The following is a 27,402-nucleotide window of genomic DNA, read 5'->3' on the forward strand; positions in this document are numbered from 1 at the left end:
TAATTACTGCGCGCGCACCTCAAACCTCTTTTTTTTATCCGTTCTACCTGGCCGTTCCGTGCACCGACCGGGCCGTGCCGAATGCAACTATCCACAGCACTAGAGAGCTCAGCTAGCAATGGATCGCTCCACACTAGAGTCAGTAGCATTGACATATGGTGAGATTCTTAGGAACTGTGCATCTGACGTATAAATCAATTTCAAATGCGGAATGAATGGCAAATGAACCCTTCACCTTATGGTGTAATAATAATAATAATAATGGAGTTCCTTGCTGTGTTTCGGGCCTTAAAGCTTTGCGCTGGCAAGACTATAAGCTAATTACTACCAAAGTTCTGCTATTAACGAAGCAAATTCCATTATAAAGCATTAATTTAGTATTCTTCTTTATTGAATGAGCCTTGTAATCACAGTTGTGTTTCTCAAAGCAGTGTTTAATAATCATGACCTTTAATTTTCCACTGCATTGTCTTCAAATTAACGAAATAAATACGAATTCAGTACTTAACTAAGATTTATAGTATTTGAATTGAAAGGTATATTTAAATGTTCACCTTGAGTTAGTTGGAACCCATAATTGGTTTAGTTTTACAGCGTAAAAACTAATTATACCACAACAAATGTTACTCTCTCGTTACGAGACGAAAGCCCTACGAATTCAAACGCGAAAGCTAGTGGAATATGTCTTTAACTGCAAGAAAAGATTCATATTCCTCGCGTTTTAAAGTGGATGAGTCAGAAAACATGAGATACTTTAAAAATTATCACGCCGAAGCACGGAGAAAAATATATCGATCTATCGATAGATAAAGTCGAGACAGGTAGCGATAGATCGACAGGCACGATTTTTTTCGAGGTAGGGCGTGGAATAAATTATATTTACAGCTACGAAGGTCCCCAGGCAATGCCTGTTCGTCCTGGTAAAGGTAAGTTTGTTGAAGTTAAGGTATTTAGAGAAAATGAGACTTGTTAAAATCACGTTTACTTAAATTCTTCTTAGCTAGCACGAAAGACGTATCGATCCCATAGCTCTCTCGTTCACACGACACTCTTGTACCATGATACTTGGAAACACGTCTGTGAGCGGGGGGGGGGGGGGGGGTAATTGACAGCCTTCTGACAGAACCAATTGGTTTAGTTCGTATTCCACCTGAACCACACATCCGCCCAAGATGGCTGAAGAAACGAACAGATGAGGCGAGTGGTCTAGAAAATAAAGTCACACCACACAACCCTCAAGGCCATGTTCTTCATTTATTTAGTGTTCTGTCTGACGACAGGTCCATATGAACAGGATCCTTCCATCCTTTTCTCGGACTGGGACCTGTTCATATACGTTCTTGGCAGATGATCCAGAAGTGGTTTGCCATTGCCTTCTTCTGTGTGTGAATGGAGTAATTGTTGGGATGCCACGGAGGAAAACTCCGTGTTGCCTAGACCACGGCCTTGCCCAACACAAGTTATAAATTCGGGCACCGCCGGGAATCGAACCCGAGACCCCAGGATTACAAGGCCAGCGTTCTAATCGCTAGACCACCTCATCTTATTATTATTAGTGTTCTGTCTGACGACAGGTCCATATGAACAGGATCCTTCCATCCTTTTCTCGGACCGGGACCTGTTCATATACGTTCTTGGCAGATGATCCAGAAGTGGTTTGCCATTGCCTTCTTCTGTGTGTGAATGGAGTAATTGTTGGGATGCCACGGAGGAAAACTCCGTGTTGCCTAGACCACGGCCTTGCCCAACACAAGTTATAAATTCTTCATTTATTCAGTTATTTTACACCGATATATCAATTACTGATTTTAAACATATCTGAGTGAGGTTTTTATGTCTTATAGTTCAGGTGAAATAAAGAATTACACCTGGTAGGTAAATTTTGAGTTAGGGGAAATATTTACGTCTCTACTGTAAGTCCAGTGGAATCACGGACATACCCATGGTGGTGGATAAGCCACTAGATCCGTACACTTTAATGTATGTTCAATCATGTATTAGTACATGGTATGTGGTTTTGTGGATTCCTTTACGTAATCGATAGTTACTTGCTTCAATATTGACATAATTCAATTTCTCTATTGAAGGGTTTGCGGTAAACAAAATGTGTATAATACTCTCAATAATTAATATATATAATAGATAATAGAATTAATACCAGCTTGAACAAAATAAAACTAAGAATACTGGACACACAATAAACTTTTTTCACTAAAAATTCCAAAAAACTGTATACGTTTTTTTTCTAGAAACAGAACACCTATCTTAAATGATAAGCTTTAGAGTATGCAAGCTTACCGCTAACACTGGATGTGGACAAGTCTATAATCTGAATTTAAATGACACGAATACCAACTGTGTTTATAAAGGAACGCCAATTATATTCCTAGAAAATATTTATAACAAATACATCACATTAAGACACTGCCGTCTAGAATGATGTATTCTGAAATTTAAAAAATTAAACATCGAATAATATTAACGTAGAACGTCAAATTTGTAAAATTGACGGTATCAGAAAAAAATTTCCTTGTTTGTTTCAGTTTATTAGACTCCGAAATTTAAAGATTATTCCATACGGCGGTATTGTCAGAATTTAATTATAATTATACAAAAACTAATGCCTGTATCTACCTACAAGTCCACATAGCGTCACTGCCCTTACGACCAACATCGATTAATGAACTAATAAACCATAACTTCTGTATTAAGTGAGAGGAGCTTTTACATACTTAACATGACAATGAAAATTCAATTTATCAGATGTTTGCTTTCGGGTTAGCAATTTCTAATTCTAGCTTTACGCGTGCTGACGTATTCTATACCAAGAAGAACATCTTAAAAATTCCATTTCTCTTGCTATAATTTACTTTTATCAGCTCTGCATAAAATCTATTTTAACACATCACCTTCCAAGTTAGAGGTTTAGCAGGGGGATTTGTGCCCCAAACCATTAAATTTCATCACTCACGAATATCATGATTTCAGTCGGAACGACCACAATATGGCGACAAAAATTACAATTTTATAATAACGCGAAGATTTAACACCGTCAGCCAGTTATATTTTCCTCACATCTACTTCTTGGTTTTATAAGTAGACGTTTTCGAAGATATTTCTGGGCCAAGTTTCTGTATTGATTGTCTCTCACGTATCAAACACATTCTTAGTCCATTCGAGCTCCCTATATTTCACAAATCAAAATAATGTATACGAATGTATCTTCATGTTCATTATGAATAGCGGTGTTAAGCCATTAGATCGAACACGTAGTTCGAGGTTCAAAATAAAAACACCTTTCACGTAGTTACGTAATGCTAGACACTTTTAATTACAGAAATTAAATATAAAAAACCCACAAAACATATTAAAGTTAGGGAATATCAATACCGCAAAGCAAAATGCTCGTGTTAAAAATCAAATTTGCAAAAAAAAAAGGCATCGATTTGCGTAATTTAATTAAAAACTGCCCTGCATGTGTAAAAATTTCGATAAGGTCTGCTGGTAATCAAAACAAACAATCTTTCTGCCCATATTATACGCTGTTACTCATTGAAATGTTTATTGTGTAACGCGAATCATTAACTTTGACAATTGTTAACTGAAAATATTTTTTTAAGAATGTTAAGGTTCTTTTTCTGTGATAACAAAGACAACAGAGCATCAACACACATGCAGACACATAATAAGAACTACTTTTATTTCTATTAATCTACAAGGCAAATTATATTCCATAGTTCATTCAACAGTTTAATTCTGTATTCCCAAACAAGAACTTTACGTATTCAGAAACTACGATAACAGTTAAATTAACACGCCAAATTTGGGCGAGTTAGTATAAGACAGAGATGTCTCCGCGAGGTAACAAATGAGTTCACGCGAGCGCGTCTCTCGGTACGCGACTACTCTTAACGTCCTACCGGTTGGTGACATGACTTAATGAACTTTCCCTCCGTTTCGCTGTTCTTCGCTCTTTGTCGAGTGCTCGCGAACTTCGAGTCAGTGATTCGCACTTGAGGTTCTGACGGCTCTGAGGACGAAGAAGGCTGTCTACAGGGTTGTAGCTTCTTCAAGTGTAGCAGACGTTGACCAAAGTTTCAGAGGGCCCTGCAAGGAACTATGAAACGTCGGGACGCTGATGATGGAGGCATCAAGGACCTCTGAAACTTCGGGACACTGATGATGAAGGCAGCAAGGACCTCTGAAACGTCGGGACACTGATGATGGAGACAGCAAGGACCTCTGAAACGTCGGAACACTGATGATGGAGACAGCAAGGACCTCTGAAACGTCAGGATACTGATGATGAAGGCAGCAATGACCTCTGAAACGTCGGGACAATGATGATGGAGGCAGCAAGGACCTCTGAAACGTCAGGATACTGATGATGAAGGCAGCAATGACCTCTGAAACGTCGGAACACTGATGATGGAGACAGCAAGGACCTCTGAAACGTCAGGATACTGATGATGAAGGCATCAAGGACCTCTGAAACTTCGGGACACTGATGATGAAGGCAGCAAGGACCTCTGAAACGTCAGGATACTGATGATGAAGGCAGCAATGACCTCTGAAACGTCGGGACAATGATGATGGAGGCAGCAAGGACCTCTGAAACGTCAGGATACTGATGATGAAGGCATCAAGGACCTCTGAAACTTCGGGACACTGATGATGAAGGCAGCAAGGACCTCTGAAACGTCGGGACACTGATGATGGAGACAGCAAGGACCTCTGAAACGTCGGGACACTGATGATGGAAACAGCAAGGACCTCTGAAACGTCGGGACACTGATGATGAAGACAGCAATGACCTCTGAAACGTCGGGACAATGATGATGGAGGCAGCAAGGACCTCTGAAACGTCAGGATACTGATGATGAAGGCAGCAATGACCTCTGAAACGTCGGGACACTGATAATGGAGACAGCAAGGACCTCTAAAACGTCGGGACACTGATAATCATCAAATGTTATTAGGTAGACAAGGTGAATAAGGATAAGATCGGTGGGGCATGTAGCACGAATTGCAGGTATTAGAAATACATACAAGGTTCCGTTCGTAACAATTAAAGTGAAGCAGTTTGGAAAAAAATATTAAAACGAATATTAAAGAAATCGCGTAAAGTAACATTCTACGTAACAAATCTACCATTGGTCCAAACCTTTAAAGAACAACCCAACTTTACCACAACATGCAACTTTGTTGCATTAGTATGCGTGTAGCTGACGTCATTTCTTTTTTAAAGACGTTCCTTGATAAAGCATCCCCTGAGAGTTCTTTATAAACATATTCTGTTGGAGAGTCTTTCTGTGTTCCCTGTCTGAATTTCATCATATTCGTGCCTGCTGGGCGTTTAGACTCCTCCACAGCGAATAGAAGAGTAGTTCGCTCCATTGTGTTTTCATCAATACTGAATATTTTTAAAAGTTATTTCTATCTTATACACGTGTCTGTGAAATGTCCTTGTTAGTCCAAAAAATTGACTGTGTTTCTGAAGATATCTATGGTTACTTCTCGTGATTTTCCTCAAAGCGACATCACCTTGACAACTCAATTATTTCGTCCGTTTTAAGCTACGTCTCCTACAGCAAAACATAAACTTGTCTTTCAAATCTTAGTATGAGAGGCGTAGATATTTTCTACTGTCTGTTACTCAGGACAATAGCTCTCGTCAAAAAATATAAGACTTCAACTTTACGTAATGTAGAATTTTAACAAATCCGTTTTAACTGATGTATTTCCAGCCATAGATTTATCGCATCTGACTTAAGGGAGGTTCCGCATTGCCAAGGTCAATTTTTTTCTCCTGATTGGATTGATTTATTGGCTTTAATCTATTAGTTCAAGCTATCAAATACATAATTCATGCAAATTTGAAAAGTCAATTTCTGGATGTGAAATGAAATTAGGTACTTGTGAGTTATCGGGACACATCGCTTTAAAAATAGGTTAGGTTAGGTTAAAGTGTGCATAAATGACATATGCTTGAAAGTTATTATATTTTAATTAAATAAATGACAACTAACCTAACCTATTTGTAAAGCGACGTGTCCCGATAACCCACAAGTACCTAATATTAGTATCATATGCAAAAAAATATGGGTTTAGACAGAGGTAATGGTTGGTGTTAAATCATGTTTCTTGCTTCGTTAAATATCCACTCTACTGACAAATGCTTCAACTACAGTGCAAAGTGTTCGTAATGAGTGTTGTCTGTATCTTATATTCATTGTCTATATTTATTTTATATAACGACCTGTATCATGACAGCAGGTCTAAGAGCCCTACCAATAGGCCCTGATGTCTATATACCACATATCAGTACGATAGATTCCGGTTAAACGGGGCTTCAATTTATTTGTGACAAATCTTAAAGAACAAACCTTTTAAACTCTTTACGTGGAACATCACATAATTGGGCCAAAGTGTTCTAGTCCCGATGTGTCCCAATTAACCTGAATCCACTGTATTTCCTAACATGAAAAGTATTTTCATAAAAATATTTCAGTTTCTTTTGAAAAAGACCAACTTCTATCAATACGGGGAATTAACGCCACATTTAATAGAAATACATCAGGTAGTTTCTGAAATAAATCATGGGGGAGGGGGGAATAGTTTGTGAAAGAACTCAGACGAATCCTTAAAATTTTAAAAAAATATTATTTATTGACTGCTTCCTCAGTAAAATAAGACGTGCCGAACTCTATTGATAGGCTCTAAACTAAAGTTTGCAATGTATATCATACAAATACTTGTTTTTCTACGAATTTACACATTTCAGCAATGTGAATACATGTTCGGAGACTAAATCCGGGCTGCATTGACACATACATTACGAAGTATCCAAAATAATATAGGACACATTTGTTTGTTACTGTTACAAATATAAATCTTTCTTCTTACCTTGTACCAATCAGCCTTCCATCTTGGTTTCGCCCTGGCAAGCTACGTTCGTTCGTGACTCGTAGCTACCTTCACTTGTAACTTAGCTCACATACCACATTACCACCCAATTTTACTGTTATATAACATTATTTATATTTTAAACTAATGTTAAAACACCACACAAACACCTTTCGTTACCTCTATACACTACATTAAAACGCAACACAATAAAGTACAATGTTAATCCACTATCGAAAACACTTCGCGTCCAAGTAACAAAATCTCGTTCACATGGCGTCCGACTGAATCAGTGCGCGCGCATCACTTCCGTAATCTGCACGTCACGTCGACAGTAGCTATCGAATGGATCGTACTGTCGATTAATTATTCGATAAGAGTACAACTATTGAATGATAATTGAATCGAATTTTTTAAAGTTTCGCGAGTGATTTCACAAGTCCGTGCACTGGATGTGTGAATATTAAAATAATCCAGTAATTAATATAAGGTCCTGATGTACGTAATATGAATAAAAACCAACATATTTCAGTTCATTTCTCATTTATTATATTAACAATTAATGGCACATTTCATCAATATATTTTTATTACATTTTTTCGGGGAAATGTAGTAGTACGAATTCACTCACAAGGAACATTTAAGACAACGAAGAATTGTTACTATATCTTTCATTCACATTTAATCTTGACGGTTTTAAGAGGTACAGCTGTAGTTTATACATATTTTTCCAGTCATATTATACACAAAAAATTTTTTTATTTCGTTGTTAACCATTTAAAGGTCAAAAATGTTTTAAATTATGTATTAAAACACGATTCTCACCTTTAATAATATACAATCACCGTTAACATCTACGTCTAGTAAAAGTAAAGTTTGTCCCGCTATGCGCCATGTAGACGCTTGGGGTGAGAGGAAGTATAGCTCCTCTCTTCCTTGACCTCGGCACTAGATGGGGGTGAGTGGTCAGCATCAGGCCCCGGCCGGCTTTACCCCCGGGAAAGACCCCGGTACCCATTGTAGAGGAGGCTGGGTGGGCCCCAGAGCCGGTCTGGACGCAGAGGCTAGAGGAAAAATCCTCTGCCCCCGTCGGGGATCGAACCCCGGTTGTCCAGCCCGTAGCTAGTCACTATACTGACTGAGCTATCCCGGCTCTACGTCTATTAACCTTTAAAGCGTAGTGGTAACTATATATCCCACCTGTATTAAAAGTGTGTTTTATATAATTAACAGTCTAAACAGTGACAATTTCCTTTAAGAACACTAAAAACCTAATATTTGTAATTGCGAAAAGATTTTCTTTTGCTGTAAAGACTTAATGTTATTTTTTACGAGATTCGGCTTTAAGTGTTTAATGCTATTTGGGAAATTTATCGCTCCGTATTGTGAGAATCGGATGAATTCAATTTATGTGCGCGACATACAGAGTTATGACGTGAAACGAGTTTATACATATATAGTTACCACTGACTTACAAAGGGTTGAAAAAATTCACAGAACTTTAACGAGATTATTACCGTTTCAATGTACGAAGTCATACATTAAAGATCGATTTATCCACTGATAAGCCTCCAGGATTCTTTACGAGTGGTAAATGACATTCGACACAAATACAAGGGAATAATTTGATTTATCAGATAAAGACAGATTACATCATTACAAAAGACAGATGTTACGCGGCTTCGTTAAAATGCATTACACGATTAGAAACAATAATATTGAAATATCAGTTGTCTGCACAAATTTAGAAATGCAATACGCTACTTGGATCTACTTATGAAACATTTCACATTAACTGGACATAATTAAGTCTGCATACAACTTGTACGTCATTTTGCCACTGAATAATACGTAACAATACTTTTAACATCTTGAAAAACATTAAATATGTCGCTGTTTACACATAACCAAATTAATAATTACGTGTATATTACGATATATTAAAATTTACGAAAAATCTGCCCAACAGACGTACAAAACATTCATACGAATGTATAAATAATACTGACCTTTTGAACGGAAATATTTTTATATGTCGTAATAACATCGTTTTTAGTTATTAAAAGTTCCAACAGTAAAATGTTGTTTAATAACACATCACAGTTGCACTGCAGCTACAATAAGATGGTACCTTAATGTCAAGATCGATTTTTATCGATATGAAAGACATGAATAATTTCAGATGTCGACCAGATCGATTCTCCAAGATCAAACTGTACGCTGATGATGACTTACTAACCTAGCTTTTACGGAAATAGTTTTATTAATAGGCAATTAACATTAAAGATTTCCAGTTGAAATATAAATTTAAGGCAGTGAAATGAAAATTAATTAAGCTTTATAAAAGTTTGTTGGCCTGTGTGTGTTTCAATGTGTAGTCGGAATGATACGTAAAACAAATGTTTACGTAAATGAACGCCCTTATGATCACGTGTGACCGAAATATGACGTGGTGTGTAAAGCAGATTGAAATACGTAAAATTTAAACCTAATGCACCTCAAAATACCTACGACTTGCCCAATATGAGGGAATTTAAGATTCAAATGGGTAAAATAAATGCATCTCAACTGAAGAAAGATACAGAATCCTGTGATACACAGCTGGAATCTAAATTTTAACACGTACAGAATGTTCCAAAAAGACGTATACACATAGGTGTATATATTTTTTTTTTGGAATATCCTGTATGTTTTAGCAGTGAACTAAAATTTCGAATAATAGTTTCGTATTCACAAGTTCAATTACGTATTTGTTAACACAGACTTAAAAAATTATAATTTTCACAATTTCGTTATTTTTTTTTTCAAAGTCAGAAATATCGAAACATCGAACATGAAGATATAAATTACGTTCCGAGATTTCTTTATATCAATAAAAATAAGTTTATAAAATCGTGTGTTACATATCACGTGAAGTTATTGATGACAGACAAATTATATGAAAATATTCGTACGAATAATTGATTTTTCAAAAATTGCACTCGCTACATACGTAAAATTTAAGAATTCCATCACTCAGTCACGAATTCTTCCATACTCTAAGCATTAATCTTCAAGTGGACGAATTTTAGTTTGTTATTCTGTGCTGAACAGCCGAAGTGTCAACAAATCCTGTGAATCTTCATTCAAACTGTAAAAGGAATCACAAAAGAAAAATGATTCGAACGAGTAAAAAGTGTAAGAGCTATTCGTATCAGATGTATCGATTTTACTAGTCGACATATAGAATTTACGTAAATATGGTATCGATCGTCACACAATTAGAACGATTTTTATACCTAACAGGAAAGACGATAAATAAAATGTATTTTTTCTTTCAATTAATTTACCAACAAACTGAGAATATTAATATTAGTTGTAATCTCAGGGTACGTGGTAATTAAAATTAACAGCTCTCGAAATGCGCATGAGATATGATAGTTTTTTTTTTCCGAAACATAACCTAACATTAAAAATAACAATCACTACATCTTGAAATACAACGAAGGCTGTATGATGTGTATGAATTCGCCTTTTAACATCGTAAAAATTTCACTTCCTACCTCAAAGCAAACACGCCGCGTCTCCATTACAAAGATAACTTTTCAGCGCTGTTTAAACAAATCAGCATTTTTTTTTAAACTTCGCACCGAAGATCTTAAAAAAGTAATATTTCCCTCCGAAATTCACAACTACGCACTGACATTAATGTAGAACAGATCATGTTCCGAGTTACCTTTAGGGCCGGGCTCCTTTACGAGTAAAGATCGCTGGAACTGGAGCTTGGTGGACAAATCGTACAACTACAGCTGCCGCTGCTATCATAATGGCTACCGGAAGTCGAGCCAAAATGTCGAGTCGCTTGGTGACTGGAGCGCCGCCACGTGATGCGGTAACGGAATGAACCATGTCCAGCAGGCGGAGTCTGAACAATACCACCACCAGCAGCGTGTAAACGTTCTTCCCCGACCCCCGCGTTGCTAAACACGATCCTCGGCTTCCAGCTCCACCACTTCTGAAACCAAGCTTCAAGTCATCACACTTTCAGCAACCTTTAATATCGGCGTTAAATCTCATTGTCTAAAAGCTACGAGTCAAAATGTCCGATTTCTTTCAAATTCTTCAACGGAGGCCAAATGAAATAATCTCCTTACACGTGCTGCTAAAATTAGCTATTACAGTCACTAATTTACGTGATGAAAACATTCAAAGAACGTAATACGTAGCACTGCTGTTATTCTTCTTCGTTGAAACAATCCACGATCACTTTCAGCTTCGCCGTGATTCATTCTGAACTTCACTTCAATTTGGCGCTGTATTACGTATTCAAAAGACAAAAGACATTCATTCTGAAGACGTAACCTACAAAGTTTTGCTAGAACGCTCGAAAAACTTCAACACACGACGCGGTCAACACTGGAATAACAAACTTTGCCAGCAAAAAAAAACCTTAGTAACACGTAACAGGATTGCACCTCACCTGATCTTACCCCCACACTAGCTCTGCCGACGAACACAGTCGAGTCGTTTCCGGAAACGTCCGAATTATTACCGCCCAAACCGCCGAGGACTGCACCGTCCCTCTGAAGGCCACCCAGACGAGAAGAACGCAGTGGACCTACGTCACTAGCACAGCAACAGCAGCAGTACAAGCTGAGGAAACACGAAACAGAGCAGCTGGGATTCTGATGCTGTGTAGACTAGTCAGTAGATAACCTGAAGATGGAGACAGACGTCATCTACCGATCAGTCCACATGGGGTCAGAACCCAAAATAACATAAACACAGTCACCGTCGTAACTTGCAAGATTTAACCCTTCGGATAAAAAAAAAACTCAGAAAATGTAACGAAACAGGAGAAAGGTGAAAGTTATAGGAGTAAATTACGTAACGCGTTAGTAATTTTGCTAAAGACATGTTCATCTGAATATTACTTTTAACAATTCAGTACGTACCGCGAAGAAAATACAACGCCTCACCATTTCGAAGACCAATTGATAAACCCTGTCCACGAAAATTATCTATTTCCTCTTAGAATCACACAAGTCCACGAATACACTCGTACAAAGTTAAAAAAAAAGAGTTACCAATTATTTAAACACGTGTCACATATAGTTACCATTGGGCTTTAAAGGGTTAAGACTCTTATATTCGATTTAAAGACGAGGGTGAGATTATAGTAAACTTAATAAATACGAATTTGTCCTCCTTACCTCCAGCATCTGTAGCAGTCGAAAACTCCAAGGAAAGCCTGTCGGAATTTTCTGTTCATGAAGCAGTACGTGATGGGGTTACAGCAGGAACTGATGTAGGCCAGAAGTTGTACCAGAGACACGCCTGTGCTACCCACGGTGCGATAAACCGCATCGGGGTTGAATGTGTACCACGTGTTGAGCACGTGCAAAGGAGCCCAGCATACGAAGAACTCGGCCACGACCACAAACAACATCCGGATCACCTGTAGAGGTAACCTGAGCTTCGAGAAACATGACGTATACAAATTCGTGTACTCAGAATTCTGCAAAGTACGTATTTCCAGCCCAAAGAGGTCATGAGGCTAACCTAACCTAACCTAAACCTAACCTAACCTAACATAACCTAAACCTAACCAAACTTAACCTAACCTAACCTAAACTAACCCAAACGGGAGTCTTTCTTTAAGGTTAAAGCATTGGTCATTGTAACCTACAAAACTTGTTTACCAAAAACATTTCCATTGTTTCCCAAATCCAGTAAGAGACAGACGACTTGTTTAATTATTTACTTATTCTTACGATCAAATCTACGGAAGAAAAAATGCCAAGAGTAATCACGACTTTCGAAAATAAATTTAAAAAAAAATATTTATCGATTTTGAAACTGATAAACAAGCAGTGAATATATTAATTAGGAATATAAAGGTGTATATATTTAATAAACTGTTATTGAACTCATATAAAAATTTTGTTTCAGTAAAAAAAAAGTTTGATGCTCAATTATAAGATTATGATTTTAACATAGGATTCAGTAATTCTGTAACAGTCGCATTTTTAATGAATCGATAACAAACATATAGAGAGTTAAACCCACTAAATTGTGTATTAATTCGTACACTTTTATTTAGTGTTCTGTCTGACGACAGATCCATATGAACAGGATCCTTCCATCCTTTTCTCGGACTGGAACCTGTTCATATACGTTCTTGGCAGATGATCCAGAAGTGGTTTGCCATTGCCTTCTTCTGTGTGTGAATGGAGTAATTGTTGGGATGCCACGGAGGAAAACTCCGTGGTGCCTAGACCACGGCCTTGCTCAACACAAGTTATAAATTCGGGCACCGCCGGGAATCGATCCCGAGACCCCAGGATTACAAGGCCAGAATGTGTAGTAGTTTAAATCTGTATCTATCGCTTGAAGCGGGTAAACAACCTTTCCTTTACGGCCAGTTGACCTTGAACACGGTTTGCTGAAAGGCGACACGTGTTATTTCACGTTTAATGCCAAAGTTATGGAAGCTATAAACATGGGAACAAGTGAGAATCGTCATGTTCATTTAAAACCAAAATAAAAATAGTAAAAGACTTTACAACCTTATTTATTGCCACTAGAAACTGGGAATATTGAAGTAAAATGAACAAAACCTGTGAAACGAACAGATTTCGAAACGACAAAACCAAAGACATCAATTGTGCGATTAAAATGCTCCTGTGGATGGAAGTCAAAACTACTAACGAAATCATTTCTTTTAACACGTCTTTTTCAATATTCTGTTTACCATTACCACAATATTTTAATTATATTTTTAATCCTTTACGTAATTTCCAAATTTTATCTATTTTTGGTTGAAACTGGTCTTGTTTCGAGAAAAAAGCTTCCATCTTCAGGATAAATCCTCAAACACTGACTTCCATTATCAGAAGATTCATTATATTTTTACCTTCTTCTTAGCTTCTATGCTTTTATCCATGTAATTTGAACGGATTGCGTGTCTGGTAAACGTGTAAGTATTGGGGGACTCCCCGGGCGGAGCAATGACGTCATCACCGTCCACCGCGGACCCGTGTCCTCTGGGGTCCTTTTCCTCCCTGCAAGTAGTACCGTTTCTAGCGCTGGAACCTATGAGCCTGGAAGTCTCTGGGGGTGTGTTGTAGGGTCCAGCACTCGTAGTGGTTTGTTGAGACGGTATGGCCACTGTCTTACCCGTCGACAGCGAACCGGGTCGATCCCGATAACGCCCCGATGCGACGTCATTCGAACTTGGCAGTCGCGCCTGTAAACCCACAAGACGTAACTGCAAATCACAGTTACACCTCTAAACCCGAAGACAGAGGAAGATATTTAGTAAATATAACAAAAGAGTAAAAATTGTAGGTGGGGGTGAGACACTAATTCCCAAGGAGGAAAGAGCATTCTATTGTCAGCAGGTTCCCAGGCAATGCCCGTTCGTCCTTCTGCTAAGGATAAAATGACTATGAAGACGTTAGGGTGATAAGAAGTGAGTGCTTAAACAAAGACGGAGGAATTTTGATTAATGTTAAAATTATAATTTGGAAATTTAAATGATTTAGTGACTAAAGAAAGGGGATAAATTATGATAAAAATAAATCGGGAGTGCTGTATGAGAAACACATGACATGGAAATCTCAAGATAAGAAAAATACTGTCTCCTGGGTCGTGTAATCTGGTTGATGTTTACCAACGTTTCGGAGGTTCTTGCTGACACCATCACCAGGGAGAGGAGTTTCAGATATTAAAAGATAAGACCAACTAATGTCGAATAATGTAGTGGATTCTTAATAAGCATTGAAACTATATTTAAGAATCGTTGTGAAGACGGATTATTAACTTAAATTTATTTTTAATTTTAAAAATTCAATATATGTCGATATATTAATTTATCAATTCAAACCCGAATATAAAAAAATCCTAGGCCGAGAATTAATCAAGGTTATTAAATTCTGCGTCAGTTTTAAAATCTGTCTTAAATATTTTAAACCTACAAATGATTTACAACACGAAATTTTGTATTTATATAGGACAGCAATATGAATGTACAATTTCAAATAATTCCAGGTTTACATTTTAGGAAGAACATTACTATCTGTATAACACGACACAAAAATACGACGAACAGAAATTCAATATATATTTAAAATTATAAACATAAAGACATAATTTATAGGCAATAATTACAATATAAATTATATACTGCACCAAATAGTTTACAAATTAAAATATAGTTTGAAGCACAAGGGAAAACACTTAAATATAACAAAAGATTTTTACAATAACATTTATAAAGTGTTAAAATCTATACAAATTAAATGTGTACCTGTCGCCCATATGCAAAATAATGTTCATACGAGAAGAGAGGATGGTGGCCTTATAAAGCCAAAATGCTTATGCATACTTACAAAGACAATAAAACAGTTTAAAATTGTTTATGAAACAAGATAAATTAAACGAATTCAAGGAACAGAACGATAATGTTTCCAATTAAAAAAGCAATAGTTCTACTCTATGAAAACTTGAATGTCGTCATGGAAACACTTCCATTAAATGAAACCTTAGCAAACACATAATCACAACGAATATTCCTACAAAAGTAACAAAACAAAGTTGCCTTACCTTCATGAATAGTAATTTGTTATTATCTTCCGCGCAATAAAGGAACTTTTAACGAAACATTACGTTTTAACGCTGATGAAAATATTTGCTTCTAAGTGGAGCGAAGTCGCACAACTCTCTAAAAATAATGCATAATGAAAAGCTCCATAATTTGTATTCTTCGCAAAATGTAGTATGGGGAGTTTTAAAATGGCTCAGCATCGTGTAATATGATGAAATTTATTTGCATTTTTGTTAAGAGTTCACTGTAGGAAAATCCACGACCTTGAAAAGTTTAAAATCCTCATCTGTCGGACTCTCCGCAGCTGCGAGCGCCACGTTCAAGGTCACATCGAAACACACTCGAGACAAAACAATAACGAAAAGCGAATGGCGGAGGAATATCTCACGTAGAGAAATTCTGACGTGAGACAAGAAAAGATCCTCTTACAGCGTGCCATATCTGTATATCCTGAGGGTATAAAACCCAGAACGCGAGAGATACATCGCTATCAGATGTTCATGTCTGTTTTTACGAACATACCCACTCTATTTCTTACGAGTAGGTAGCTCACGTTTCCGACGTTCTGTTTAAAGCTGACGTAAACGTTGCGGACTATACTCGGCCCTATCGTTCAAAGTGCTGAGTCCACGGAATGGGAGACCAAATTTTAAAAAACACCTCCCTAAAAAAAAATACTTCCTGGACTACACTTAAGACAACCTAACGAAACTCATTCTGTGACGAAACCATCTTTCGTAAATGGATTTTGATAATGGCGACAATTGTTTCAGTTTTACATTAAAATAAATCTGTTTATCTGTAGTTTATTTAAAAAAACTGTCTGGGTAACACAAGACTATACGCCGAGATCAACATTCCAGGTTACACGGAAGTAAAACACGTACAATTTTTCATCGAATTTAATTAATTTTCGTGATAAACGTAAGGATTAATGACTATAACGAAAATCTATTTAAAATTTAAATAGATGCTCAGTTGACTGTCTAGAAACTACACGGAAAATTAACCAAAAACTTATAAATGTTTACAGCATTTGCAGAATTCCTGGCTTAAGCTTGGCAATTCGAACAATCGATTCGTAGTGATTTATTGGGAGACGGTGATATATTGCTACGCTATTTCCTGGTTACTAGAAAGAAACAGGAATATTTTGTACGACTTCAAAGCTCTCCCCTACAAATCTAACGACTAAACTACGCCATAAATTTCTACCCGCATCTGACATCGAAGTTACGGAAACCTGAAATCAGTCCAATTCTTGTTCTATTTCACGAGTATCCTTCAACCAAATGAATTTCGGTAATGTTTAAGAAAGAAATCGCGTATATTTTAAGATATTGAATGATTTAAATTTTCTTATATAAAATTAACGCTTTAAGGATGGACGAACGTCTGTCGACGACGACAATCGACTAGCACAACACCGGAAAACATCGCAAAAGTGCGAGTGGCTTTGTCCCCCCCTGGTAAAACTGTCAACGGGAAGTTTTATTGTGAAGTTTTTAACTTTTGGTTAACACCTGTTGTGAACTTTTCTTGTACCTAAAAAAACAAATTCTATCATCACGTAGAAAATATCTCTTGGTACATGGAAATAATTCCCACACGAATACGGAGAAATGAATACATTACTGCAAATATTTGATACTCGGCACACATATCTTCTTCGTGAATACGCATAAATAATAGGTAAAAACAGACATGGAATCACATCCGAAAACAAGACTTAGATACACAGCATACTTAGATCTACGTAATGTCACTTCACCTACATAAAAATATGGAACTCACATCATAAATATGATAATAGCGTTCACATAAGTGGGTTAAAATCCAAAGCGTAGTTATATTCCACGTACAAACGAATTAACTCAAGTACGGATAAACTTTATAACCTAAAAAACTCAATGAGAACTATATCACGTACATTAACATTCAACAACTGTATCTATTGTATTCATACGCCTTGTACGACACTCGACGTAAACAAATAATATTTATTTAAAATACAAATATTAACAAATAAATTTACATTAAATGATAAATAGTAACAACGCATAACGCAGAGGTAATATCAATTACTTACACGATTAGAACAACACGTTGAAACAGAAAGATTATTAGTTCATTTGTCATCTGCTATACACTTTTATCCAACGCCATGATGAACTATCTTGTCATCGGTAGTGAAAACAAAACACTCCTTCCGTTACGCGTAGCCAACATACCAACACGTAAATCCCTAGACAGTGAAACTGTAGCAAATTTACATTCCTTTTCATCGTACAGTCAACATTCCAAAATTAATTACTACGGTAACCACAAATATCTTAATTTCACTGTTTTACTAAGTCTGAACACAAACGTTTTACTTTTACAGATACTAAGGCGATGTATGATTTAGAATAAAATGTGGTACAATCCAGTAGTTGCTATTGTCCGCACAGTTACAGTTACCTGACATGTTTAACCAAATTATATTTAAATAAAATCAACTACAATTTTCAGAAGTGACTACTTGTCACCATAAAGTGCTTATCACTCATCCTGAGGCCATAGTATCACATATCATCCCTAGAGAACGGATATCCCGTCTCATATTTCGTGGTTTTCCTCAGCCCCTCCACCCAAATATGTGGGATACTATTACGACCGATTCTTTCCACATTCTTTCCGATTCAATAACCATCCGAAGCTACAAAATCTGAGCTAGTGGATATGTCGTTAGGATAAATCTTCCCGGATGATATATACGCTCTGCGCGTAGGTTAAATAAAGATACAAAGCTTCTACTCATCTCTGGAACAAAATAAGAACAGTCTAGCTGCAGAAAAAAACATCAGGCACTCTCGCTTATTACCACGTGAAGTTTTTCCTCGTGATTTCTACTGATACCTCAGGGTACAGTCAACGAGGAAGTGAAGGGATTTACAACTGAAGCGAAACACACTGTTCTTCACAGTCCATGCATGTACGAACATCACAAGTTACGAGGTTAGGTTTTATCGATTCATAGATTTGGGTCGATTGTAACCCTTTCTCATCGATACATCGACCCCAACGCTGGCTTATACATGACAATGTTTCTGAAGTACAATACAAATATATCAAACATATTACCAACCTAATATAAAAAAAAAACGTTTCACGTAACACTCAATAATTTTCTTAAAATAAAAATACGTATTTAAATCAGATATGAGGTCCATGGCTATCGAAGATTCGTTCTACTAACAATTTAAAAAATATTTTTATCTTTACACACCTCTAATATCAACTAATACGATTGTTTGAGGTTTTAGTCTATAAACTCGTCCATTTTTTGAAGCTAACAGATGGCCCGCCCGACAATATGGCAACTTCTGTGACTCTCGTGTAAAGCATGTAGCCTATATGTTACGGGTGCATTCGTTGTTCACTGCGCTGCTGAAGTAGGTAATTAGAACAGTGTAAGAGCTCGTAAATTTTATCCAGGATGTCTCACCACGTGTGCGGATGAAAGAGTTACTTAATGTCTGCAAATATTTCACATATGTGCATAATGCGAATTTACATCAGAACATTAATCATAAGTTGAGAACAAAACTTTGAAAACAGACACTTCTCGCTTTCCACCAATGTTTAAAGTCCCCATACGGATACATAATGGAAAGTTTAAAACATGCAAATTTGACAACATGGTAATTTTTTGTCTACGTTGGTGGTAAAGATTTATGACAGTTTACTGCTGACGTAACAATAAATGAAAAATGGAGTTTTGGCTTCGGGGAAAAAAAGTTTCTAGTAGAACACGTTAGTAAATGTTTTGTTTTCAATTGTAAACAAATGTTTTGAACACCCTGTATATATTTTCTACACATACTTCCGCAACCTATCTTCCTAGATAATAGTGATTAGCAATCTTGAAGTATATATTGTTTAAATCTTGTCCGTCTAATCACAATAAATTCTTTTTAAATATTAAAATATTACAATAATTAACATTTAAAATATTTAAAATATTAAATGATGTTCTTTATCGAAATATTCGATTTACATTAGACCATCATTTTTCACATGATGGTCTAATGTAAATCGAATAAATCGAATATTTCGATAAAGAACATCATTTAATATTTTAAATATTTTAAATGTTAATTATTGTAATATTTTAATATTTAATAAGAATTTATTGTGATTAGACGGACAAGATTTAAACAATATATATTTATTATATCACAATGTGACGCAACTTTACCATCTCAATCTTGAAGTAATTAATTGAGAAAGATACACATCATCTATTTGGCTTCCTTGTTAAACTACTAGATCAAAAATATTTTATATGACGATTAAAGGATGTTATACATGGAACGGCATAAATCCTGCTATAAATAATTTCGTTACTGTAACATTAAGGTTGTTTTTATTAAACCTCTTCTAAATACGTTGGAATTAATTTACTGAAGCACAGTCATTCTTTAGAGGTGATAACAGTCATGAAATTACCCACCTTTTATGTAACCCCAAGTTATGCGTTCACAAGAGCCAGTCTCCAGTCCGTAAACTGAGAATTTTCATTCCATTCGATATTACAAATGTGTTTGATTTATAACATAGTCATCCTAGAAATATTTTAAAACATAAGACTCTAAAGGTTAACGATGAAATTGCTTTTTTAAATACATTTATAAATATGTATTGTACTCTTAGTGATATCACGAAACATTATTCAGAAAGGTGATTTGTTTGGGTGACTTATATTGAAATACGGAGAAATCAAATAGGAGAATAGATTTCCTAGACAAAACAAATAGCAAAAGTTTTTCAATAAAACTCCTACAAGAACTGAGCGAATAAATGTCCACAGCATATTCAATTTAAAATGCAACCCCCTTATATTTATATGCTCCGGTGGAATCAATTTAACACAAACGAGCTGCAAATACAAATTCGTTATTTTGCAGTTAATAAGAAATAAAGTTCAATAAACGTGTAGGAACTTTAAGGTGAGTGGTAATTTCTTATACCACATCAACACCTGACAAAAATCACTCACTGAAAAGAATGAAAAGTTAAATTAAATGACCTACACAACACGTAATTCCGTGTCGAAAACATTCAGAAATTTTTATGACAAAATATTCTATAACATGCAATGAATCAGACAGCCCGCAAAAACTAAGAAATGTTTGGTCCTTTTAAAAAGTGTTCCAGTTCAAAACTGCTTTTTACGATAGAATTTTTTTACGTTACGCTTTTATGAACAATGAGTTATGGTGTTATACCGTTCACAAATTTCGTAATTAATTTTTGTTCACATCAGTCTACTACATACCAATACAATCTATTTACTTATTTAAACCCCGAATATTAAAAACACATGTTCTTTAGAAACACTGATCACCTTTTAAAAATTCATATATCATCAGTTTGTTTACATGCATTTTCCATCAACTTGTGTACGTGTTTAATGTTTATTTAACGACGCTCGATACATCATACTATGCCGAGACAAAGGATACGTTGTTAATGAATAACAATTGAATAAAAATTTACTTGGATATTATCCATCGTCTAGTAATAAAACGTAAAACGGAGATAGGGATTAGCTCTATCTAGTGGGCTCAACTGAGTAGGAACCTGAAGACGGTGATAGAGCCTCATCTCCGAAACGTCGTTTTACGTTTTTTACGTTTTATTACTAGACGATGGATAATATCCAAGTAAATTTTTATTCAATTGACTCTTCACCATCGTCAAGAAGTTTTAGAAATGAATAACAAATTTGGGATTATGTAAAAGTAAGCGATCCTGGCCTAATGTAAGCATTTGTATGGAGAGACAGAAGGAAATTATTAAAATCTTTAGTCAGCAAAACTGAGCCCAGTAGTCCACGATGTTCAATAACAAAAATCTTTTACGACAAAGAAAGATTTCCAGGGATGCTTCCAGGCTTGGCAGCGGCGCTGGGATCGTTGTGTTCACTCCCAGGGGAACTACTTCGAGGGTGATGGATGAATTTAATACCTGAGATAAGTGTACGGGTTTTTATAGGCGCAGTCTTGAAACTTTCCGATCGCACCTCCTATATCTCGTCCAAGTTAATAGGACCGAAACATTTTTGTGTAGAAAGTAATAAAGTTATTGTAGTATTATCTTTTCAAATCACATCTAAAGTACAAACTTAATACAATTTATTTCTAAACTAAATTAAGTGCGAAAACATGTTCACAGCAACAGAAGATACAGATTTATACCAAACACACCAACTCAAACCCCCGACCACCTGACGTCTATCTCAAAAGCAGACTCCGCCATATATTATTTAGTACTATTCTCGCCAGAGTCGCCACCATCATAACATGATTTCAATTTTTCCCGCATCGAATCAATGTCGCACGCGTGTATTCAAGAGCGACACGACATCGGCTATTATATTATATTTTCCAGAACAATTCCTCAAAGCAACATGTTACCAACTGCATCTTTCATAGAAATTTCGTTGCTCATGCGTAATTGTATGCGTGTTCTACTTACCTGAACCATTCCTTTGAATAACCACAACTTCACTGACGTGGCGGTGCGATGATTCCCATCCGTTCCGCTACACACAGCTGTCGCTGCCGTAGCCTGACGAGGTAGAATCGGCTGTTGAGACGGATTCGCTGAGAAAAGCCGATGATGTCTCAAAGGCGTTATGACAGCGTTTCCCGTTGTGGAACCTCCATTGATGTTGCCTGTCATTACAACCTCATTCACAGTGGCCGAACTACTGGTCCTCTCCACTGTGAAAAGAAATCACGTGACACTAACAGAAACTACTGTTACAATTTTAAACTTTATACATGTTCGATCGATGTTCTGTGTAGCAACGCAGTGTGGACATCGTTTCGGAGGAACATACTAACTCCATCTTCAGCGGCGAAGTATTAGATTTTATATAAAATTTCAAATTCTCTTGGGTGGGAAGTATGAATGCTGCTGTGTTCTTTGTTATTGCGCCGTGTAATATGGTAGAACACAATGTCTCAAATCGCTTGCTGCGTCCATAATCTCCCTGATGATGCCGGCAGCAAGTACCGACGAAACATCGGTAAAACTTCCACCACACGGCGCAATAAATCAGTAGACGGTCATCTTGCGTTTAAGATATTTGCATATATATGTGGTTTTCCTCAGTTATTCCAGGGATATATCGCGGTAGAAACGTAAATTAGATAACGTTTCCATATAACGTTCAATAAATTAATCACTTATTCGACGTAAAAAATAATCTGAGATAATTACAAATGGAGAGCCACGGTGGTCTAGCGGTTAGAACGCTGGCCTTGTAATCCTGGAGGGTCTCGGGTTCGATTCCCGGCGGTGCCCGAATTTATAACTTGTGTTGGGCAAGGCCGTGGTCTAGGCAACACGGAGTTTTCCTCCGGGGGCTTCCCCGGTTTCTCCGTGGCATCCCATTCACACACAGAAGAAGGCAATGGCAAACCACTTCTGGATCATCTGCCAAGAACGTATATGAACAGGTCCCAGTCCGAGAAAAGGATGGAAGGATCCTGTTCATATGGACCTGTCGTCAGACAGAACACTAAATAATAATAAATAATTACAAATGTCGTTAAATAAACCACAAATAAATAGCTGTGGGGGGGAAAAGTACAGTTAAAAATGAAATTATAAGACATTTCCTTCTTATTCGTACTGTATCATACTGAAATATTATCAGCCTACGTCACGTCATGAACATTCTTTCGTCAGACATATTTAATGAAGAGTGTTGCTGATAACACGTTCTAGGAGTAAGTTAAACGAAGGCCTTTAATGTTGACGAAGTGAGGGGAAGGAGGCCATGTTACGTAACTGCTTTAACAGCGTCACTTTACACACAGCAGACATTCAGTTGCAGCCACAAACTGTTCATTGGTGCATTGGGTTTTCTGCTCGACGGGTGTCAGATATCAAGTGAGTACTATTACACGATTGTAACATTACCCTTGTTCAGTCAACAGGTTACTGGCCACGCAGAAGATTATAATCTCAATGAAACCCAATTCAATTATCTTATTTATCTCACGCGCTAACTAAACACCTACAAAAGTCCATTACAGAGTCTACGTAAGCGGGTAAAATATTAAAATAAAATAAAATAAATAAAACAATAAAATTGAAAATTAAACTAAACTAAATATTCGTACGTAAAATCGATCTAAACAATTTCTCCTATCGTAAATACGTCCTCAAAAGAGACCCCCCCCCAAAAAAAAAAAATCTACGTCTTTTTCAGAAATTCTGCACCTAGCCTACTTTTAAAATAAAACATTATCTTATTTGTCTTATACGTACATGAATAATTATAGTAATCCTAATAGTAAATTATTTATTTAGCCCTTGAAGATATTAAGGCTTTGACCGGGATGTTCTTTTGTTAAATCTTATGTGGTACCGCCTGATTCGACTTCTAATGGTTAAGTGAAGTGTTTTCTTCGCGGTACGGTCTGGATTCGTAAATATTATGAAGACGAGCTTCGGCTTCAAAGGGTTAACCAGCTGATTTTCGTAATGGTGAGGTGTAGTGTTTTCTTCGCGGTACGGACTGAATTCATAAATAATATTCAGACGATCTTCGGCTTCAAAGGGTTAATAAGGAATAAAACATCGAGATATCGTCGGCTGAAATTAACTTTTAAGATGTAAACATCGATAGTTATCTTCGACCTGTTACATAATAAATATTAAATTATCATCAAATTTACACTATTTTAATAATCCTGACGCCCATTAAATTGTAACGTAGGTCTTTGCAATAATGACCTAAGGACGTTTTTGGAAGACACTAGCTCAAAGATGACCTCTAATGACAGTGCAACAATGACTTATGTCATCAGACTTAAAGAACGCATTTTAAGAGTCAGTGTACTCTAAAGAATACACATATTCAATCTAATTATTATAATTAATTTAGTTTTATTTTAATTTATTTTAATTAGTGTTGTATCAGAGAGTGTCATCGGCTCTTTGCTGCTGGAAAACAGTATAAAAATAATTAAAATAAATTTAAAAGAAACTGTCTATTGAATTATATTAAATAAGAAGCTATTAAAAATTAAATTTGAGTGATTATAACTATAGATTACTAATCACAATTAATATCAATTAGCATTATTCTACTGTAAATCAGCTTTATAATTTCCGCATTCATCCAAATATTTTGAGCCTTTGTACACGTATGGAAAGTTTTCAGATTAGAAAAAACAATTTCTGCGATTGAGTGAACACGAAAAAGTAAATAAGATAATCTTATTATCGGAAATTCCGATAAAAACTAGCCTGAAGTAAGGCCATGCGGAAACCAGTTTTACGTAACATCAGCATAACAACAAGAATGGCATTGTCGAGTTCCAGAAATGAAAGAACTTACCGCTCTGTAATTTAAACGTGTTTAAATAACCAATGAAGCAGAAAAGTATTTTGAAAAAAAAACTCAGCTACTCAAAAAATTCTCCGCCATTTATGGTACCTTACGGTTAATTAACGTATTTAAGAAACTTATCCACTAGTTTCTATTGTGAGACATGAATCCAATCCATAACATCGAAACATGTATTCATAAGATCCATTTTAATATTATCATTCCATCTACGTTAAACTTTTCTGGAGCCCCTTCCCTTCAAACTTCCCAACCACAATTTCTACGCATTTAAACGTGTTTAAAACTGATATAAAAATCAAAGATAATACTTCATACTGACAGACTTAATTATGAAATTATAAATTCAGGTTCAATGAAAACATAAAACATACACCACGCCCGTGATAACCTAAAATCTTACCCCTGTCTCACTATACGCCATGTAGGCGCTTGGGGGGAGAGGAGATATAGCTCCTACTCATTAGATAAGGGTGAGAAGTCAAATCTTACCTAGTCACTAACCAACTCCATGGAACAGATTTCTTCTTCAGAAGCTGATAGTCGTTAGCTAATCAACAAATTCCTGGTTTTTTATACGACCCAAATGTTCATCACCGTGTTAAGAACAGCCATGACACTAACCCATATCCTTAATATACATTTTAATATTGTTCTACCATCTTATTCTATGTCTTACAAGTGATCTCTTTCCGCCAGGCTTTCAAATGAAATTTATATTATATATACAAATCTTAACTATTCCATGTTACACTCCAAGCGTATTTAATTCTAATTGAAGAACAATATAAATTATCTTATAGCGTAACTTTCTCCAACCTTCGGCAAGTACAAACATTCCCCTCAAAAACCTGTAATTTATCTTTAAGTAACGAAATACTAACGTCGTTCTAACTGAATTGAATTTCGAGTTATTTATTTATTCGAAGACAATTAACGTCTTAAGAAATTAACCAGAGATTGTCTACTGACTTACGGTATATTGTATCTTTTCGTCAAGTCACTAAGGACTTTTGTTTTACGAGGTGCGATCGGAAAGTTTACAGACTGCGCGTATAAAAACCCGTACACTTATCTCAGGTATTAAATTCATCCATCACCCTCGAAGTAGTTCTCCTGGGAGTGAACACAACGATCCCAGCGCCGCTGCCAAGCCTGGAAGCATCCCTGGAAATCTTTCTTTGTCAGCCTGTCAAGCACCATCTGCGATTCTGCCTGAATCTCTTCTATCGTCTCAAATCTCCTTCCCTTTATCTGAATTTTCATCTTTGGGAAGAGAAAGAAGTCACACGGAGCTAAATCCGGCGAATAAGGAGGGTGCGGGATGACGGCCATGGTGTTTGAGGTCAAAAACTGCCGAACTTTGAGGGCGGTGTGCGCTGGCGCGTTGTCATGATGCGTCGCATGTGGAGTTCTTCCTTTAGAATCAGCTGACAGGTCCCATAGTCTATCCCAACAATGTCGCACAAGTCGTTGATGGTACGACGTCGATCTTCGTAACATTTTCGGGCGTTGTGCTCGAAGATGGTCGTCCAGAACGCTCGTCATCATCGACAGAGGTTCGGCCATTTTTAAAACGTGAATGCCACACAAAAGTTTGTGCACGACCCATTGCGGACTCCCCAAATGCTTGCTTTAGCATTTCATAGGTTTCCGTAGCCGTTTTGGCGAGTCTTTGGCAAGAGATTCAGGCAGAATCGCAGATGGTGCTTGACAGGCTGACAAAGAAAGATTTCCAGGGATGCTTCCAGGCTTGGCAGCGGCGCTGGGATCGTTGTGTTCACTCCCAGGGGAACTACTTCGAGGGTAATGGATGAATTTAATACCTCAGATAAGTGTACGGGTTTTTATACGCGTAGTCTTGAAACCTTCCGATCGCACCTCGTACGTTTGTTCTAATAGACACAATTTCTACTGAAAATAAACGTATTGGTTTTATTTAAATGGATTTCTCTCGCTGCAAAACTCAGCTCAGAAGGGGTTCTCTTCAATTATACACGCTACTGGGTAAATAATGATTCTTTTTATCTTCTCCCTGCGTACGAATGGGATGTTAACACATTCAATACCCAGTACGTAAATATAATCGATAAAGCTCTGGGAATTTACATAGGTCTGTGTTTTTTCGTGTTTGTTTCATCATGAAAAGCATATACGAAACTTGCGAAGTGCAGATATTTCTCTAAAGTAAAGCCAGACACATCCATCACTCACCCATGACCGAAAACCACAAAATTACTCCTCACGAAATAGAGTTACGAAATTGTACACAACCTATAATAATAATACAGGCATATGATTAAACAAAACATACGTAGCACATGTCAAAAAGTATCGATTATGAAAGATCTAAATTGATTATATTAACTACGAAGTACAAATACGTAATTTATCAAAATCCGCGACACATCGGTTTGGCAACACTGCTCCGAAAATAATTATGTCAAGTGTCTAAAATAATAAATACGGCTTAATCAGTGAGATTTAAAGAAGGAGA

At 36.6% G+C, this 27,402-nt stretch overlaps 3 protein-coding genes across 8 annotated transcripts in view; 1 reads left to right on the plus strand and 2 right to left on the minus strand.

Moving 5' to 3' along the window:
* The window catches only part of LOC110827047 (uncharacterized), a 52,315-nt gene extending 45,123 nt beyond the window's left edge, over positions 1 to 7,192 (minus strand). Inside the window, exon 1 of the mRNA XM_087359238.1 lies at positions 6,907 to 7,192. The gene's annotated coding sequence lies outside the window, so the exon portion shown is untranslated. The remainder of the gene's footprint in view (positions 1 to 6,906) is intronic.
* A 240-nt stretch (positions 7,193 to 7,432) lies between these two features.
* LOC110827014 (cholecystokinin receptor-like) overlaps positions 7,433 to 27,402 on the minus strand; it is a 212,204-nt gene continuing 192,234 nt past the window's right edge. For 4 of the 6 annotated variants that reach the window (XM_022058226.2, XM_022058225.2, XM_022058224.2 and 1 more), the window contains 6 exons: positions 22,016 to 22,263; positions 13,802 to 14,134; positions 12,099 to 12,343; positions 11,366 to 11,538; positions 10,622 to 10,911; positions 7,433 to 10,036 (listed from right to left, as the gene is read on the minus strand). In XM_022058226.2, the coding sequence (XP_021913918.2) occupies positions 10,640 to 10,911; positions 11,366 to 11,538; positions 12,099 to 12,343; positions 13,802 to 14,134; positions 22,016 to 22,263 (1,271 nt within the window). In that variant the 3' untranslated portion in view covers positions 7,433 to 10,036; positions 10,622 to 10,639. Of the gene's footprint in view, positions 10,037 to 10,621; positions 10,912 to 11,365; positions 11,539 to 12,098; positions 12,344 to 13,801; positions 14,135 to 22,015; positions 22,264 to 27,402 lie in introns of those variants that run through there. The other 2 variants (XM_022058228.2, XM_022058227.2) reach the window with 2 other exon arrangements.
* LOC147872020 (luciferin sulfotransferase-like) overlaps positions 23,337 to 27,402 on the plus strand; it is a 28,782-nt gene continuing 24,716 nt past the window's right edge. Inside the window, exon 1 of the mRNA XM_087359483.1 lies at positions 23,337 to 23,440. The gene's annotated coding sequence lies outside the window, so the exon portion shown is untranslated. The remainder of the gene's footprint in view (positions 23,441 to 27,402) is intronic.

The sequence above is a fragment of the Zootermopsis nevadensis genome, unplaced genomic scaffold (assembly GCF_977971745.1).
Source record: "Zootermopsis nevadensis isolate Lab colony 2312 unplaced genomic scaffold, Znev_1.0 Znev_ptg000031l, whole genome shotgun sequence".
NCBI lineage: Eukaryota > Metazoa > Arthropoda > Insecta > Blattodea > Termopsidae > Zootermopsis > Zootermopsis nevadensis.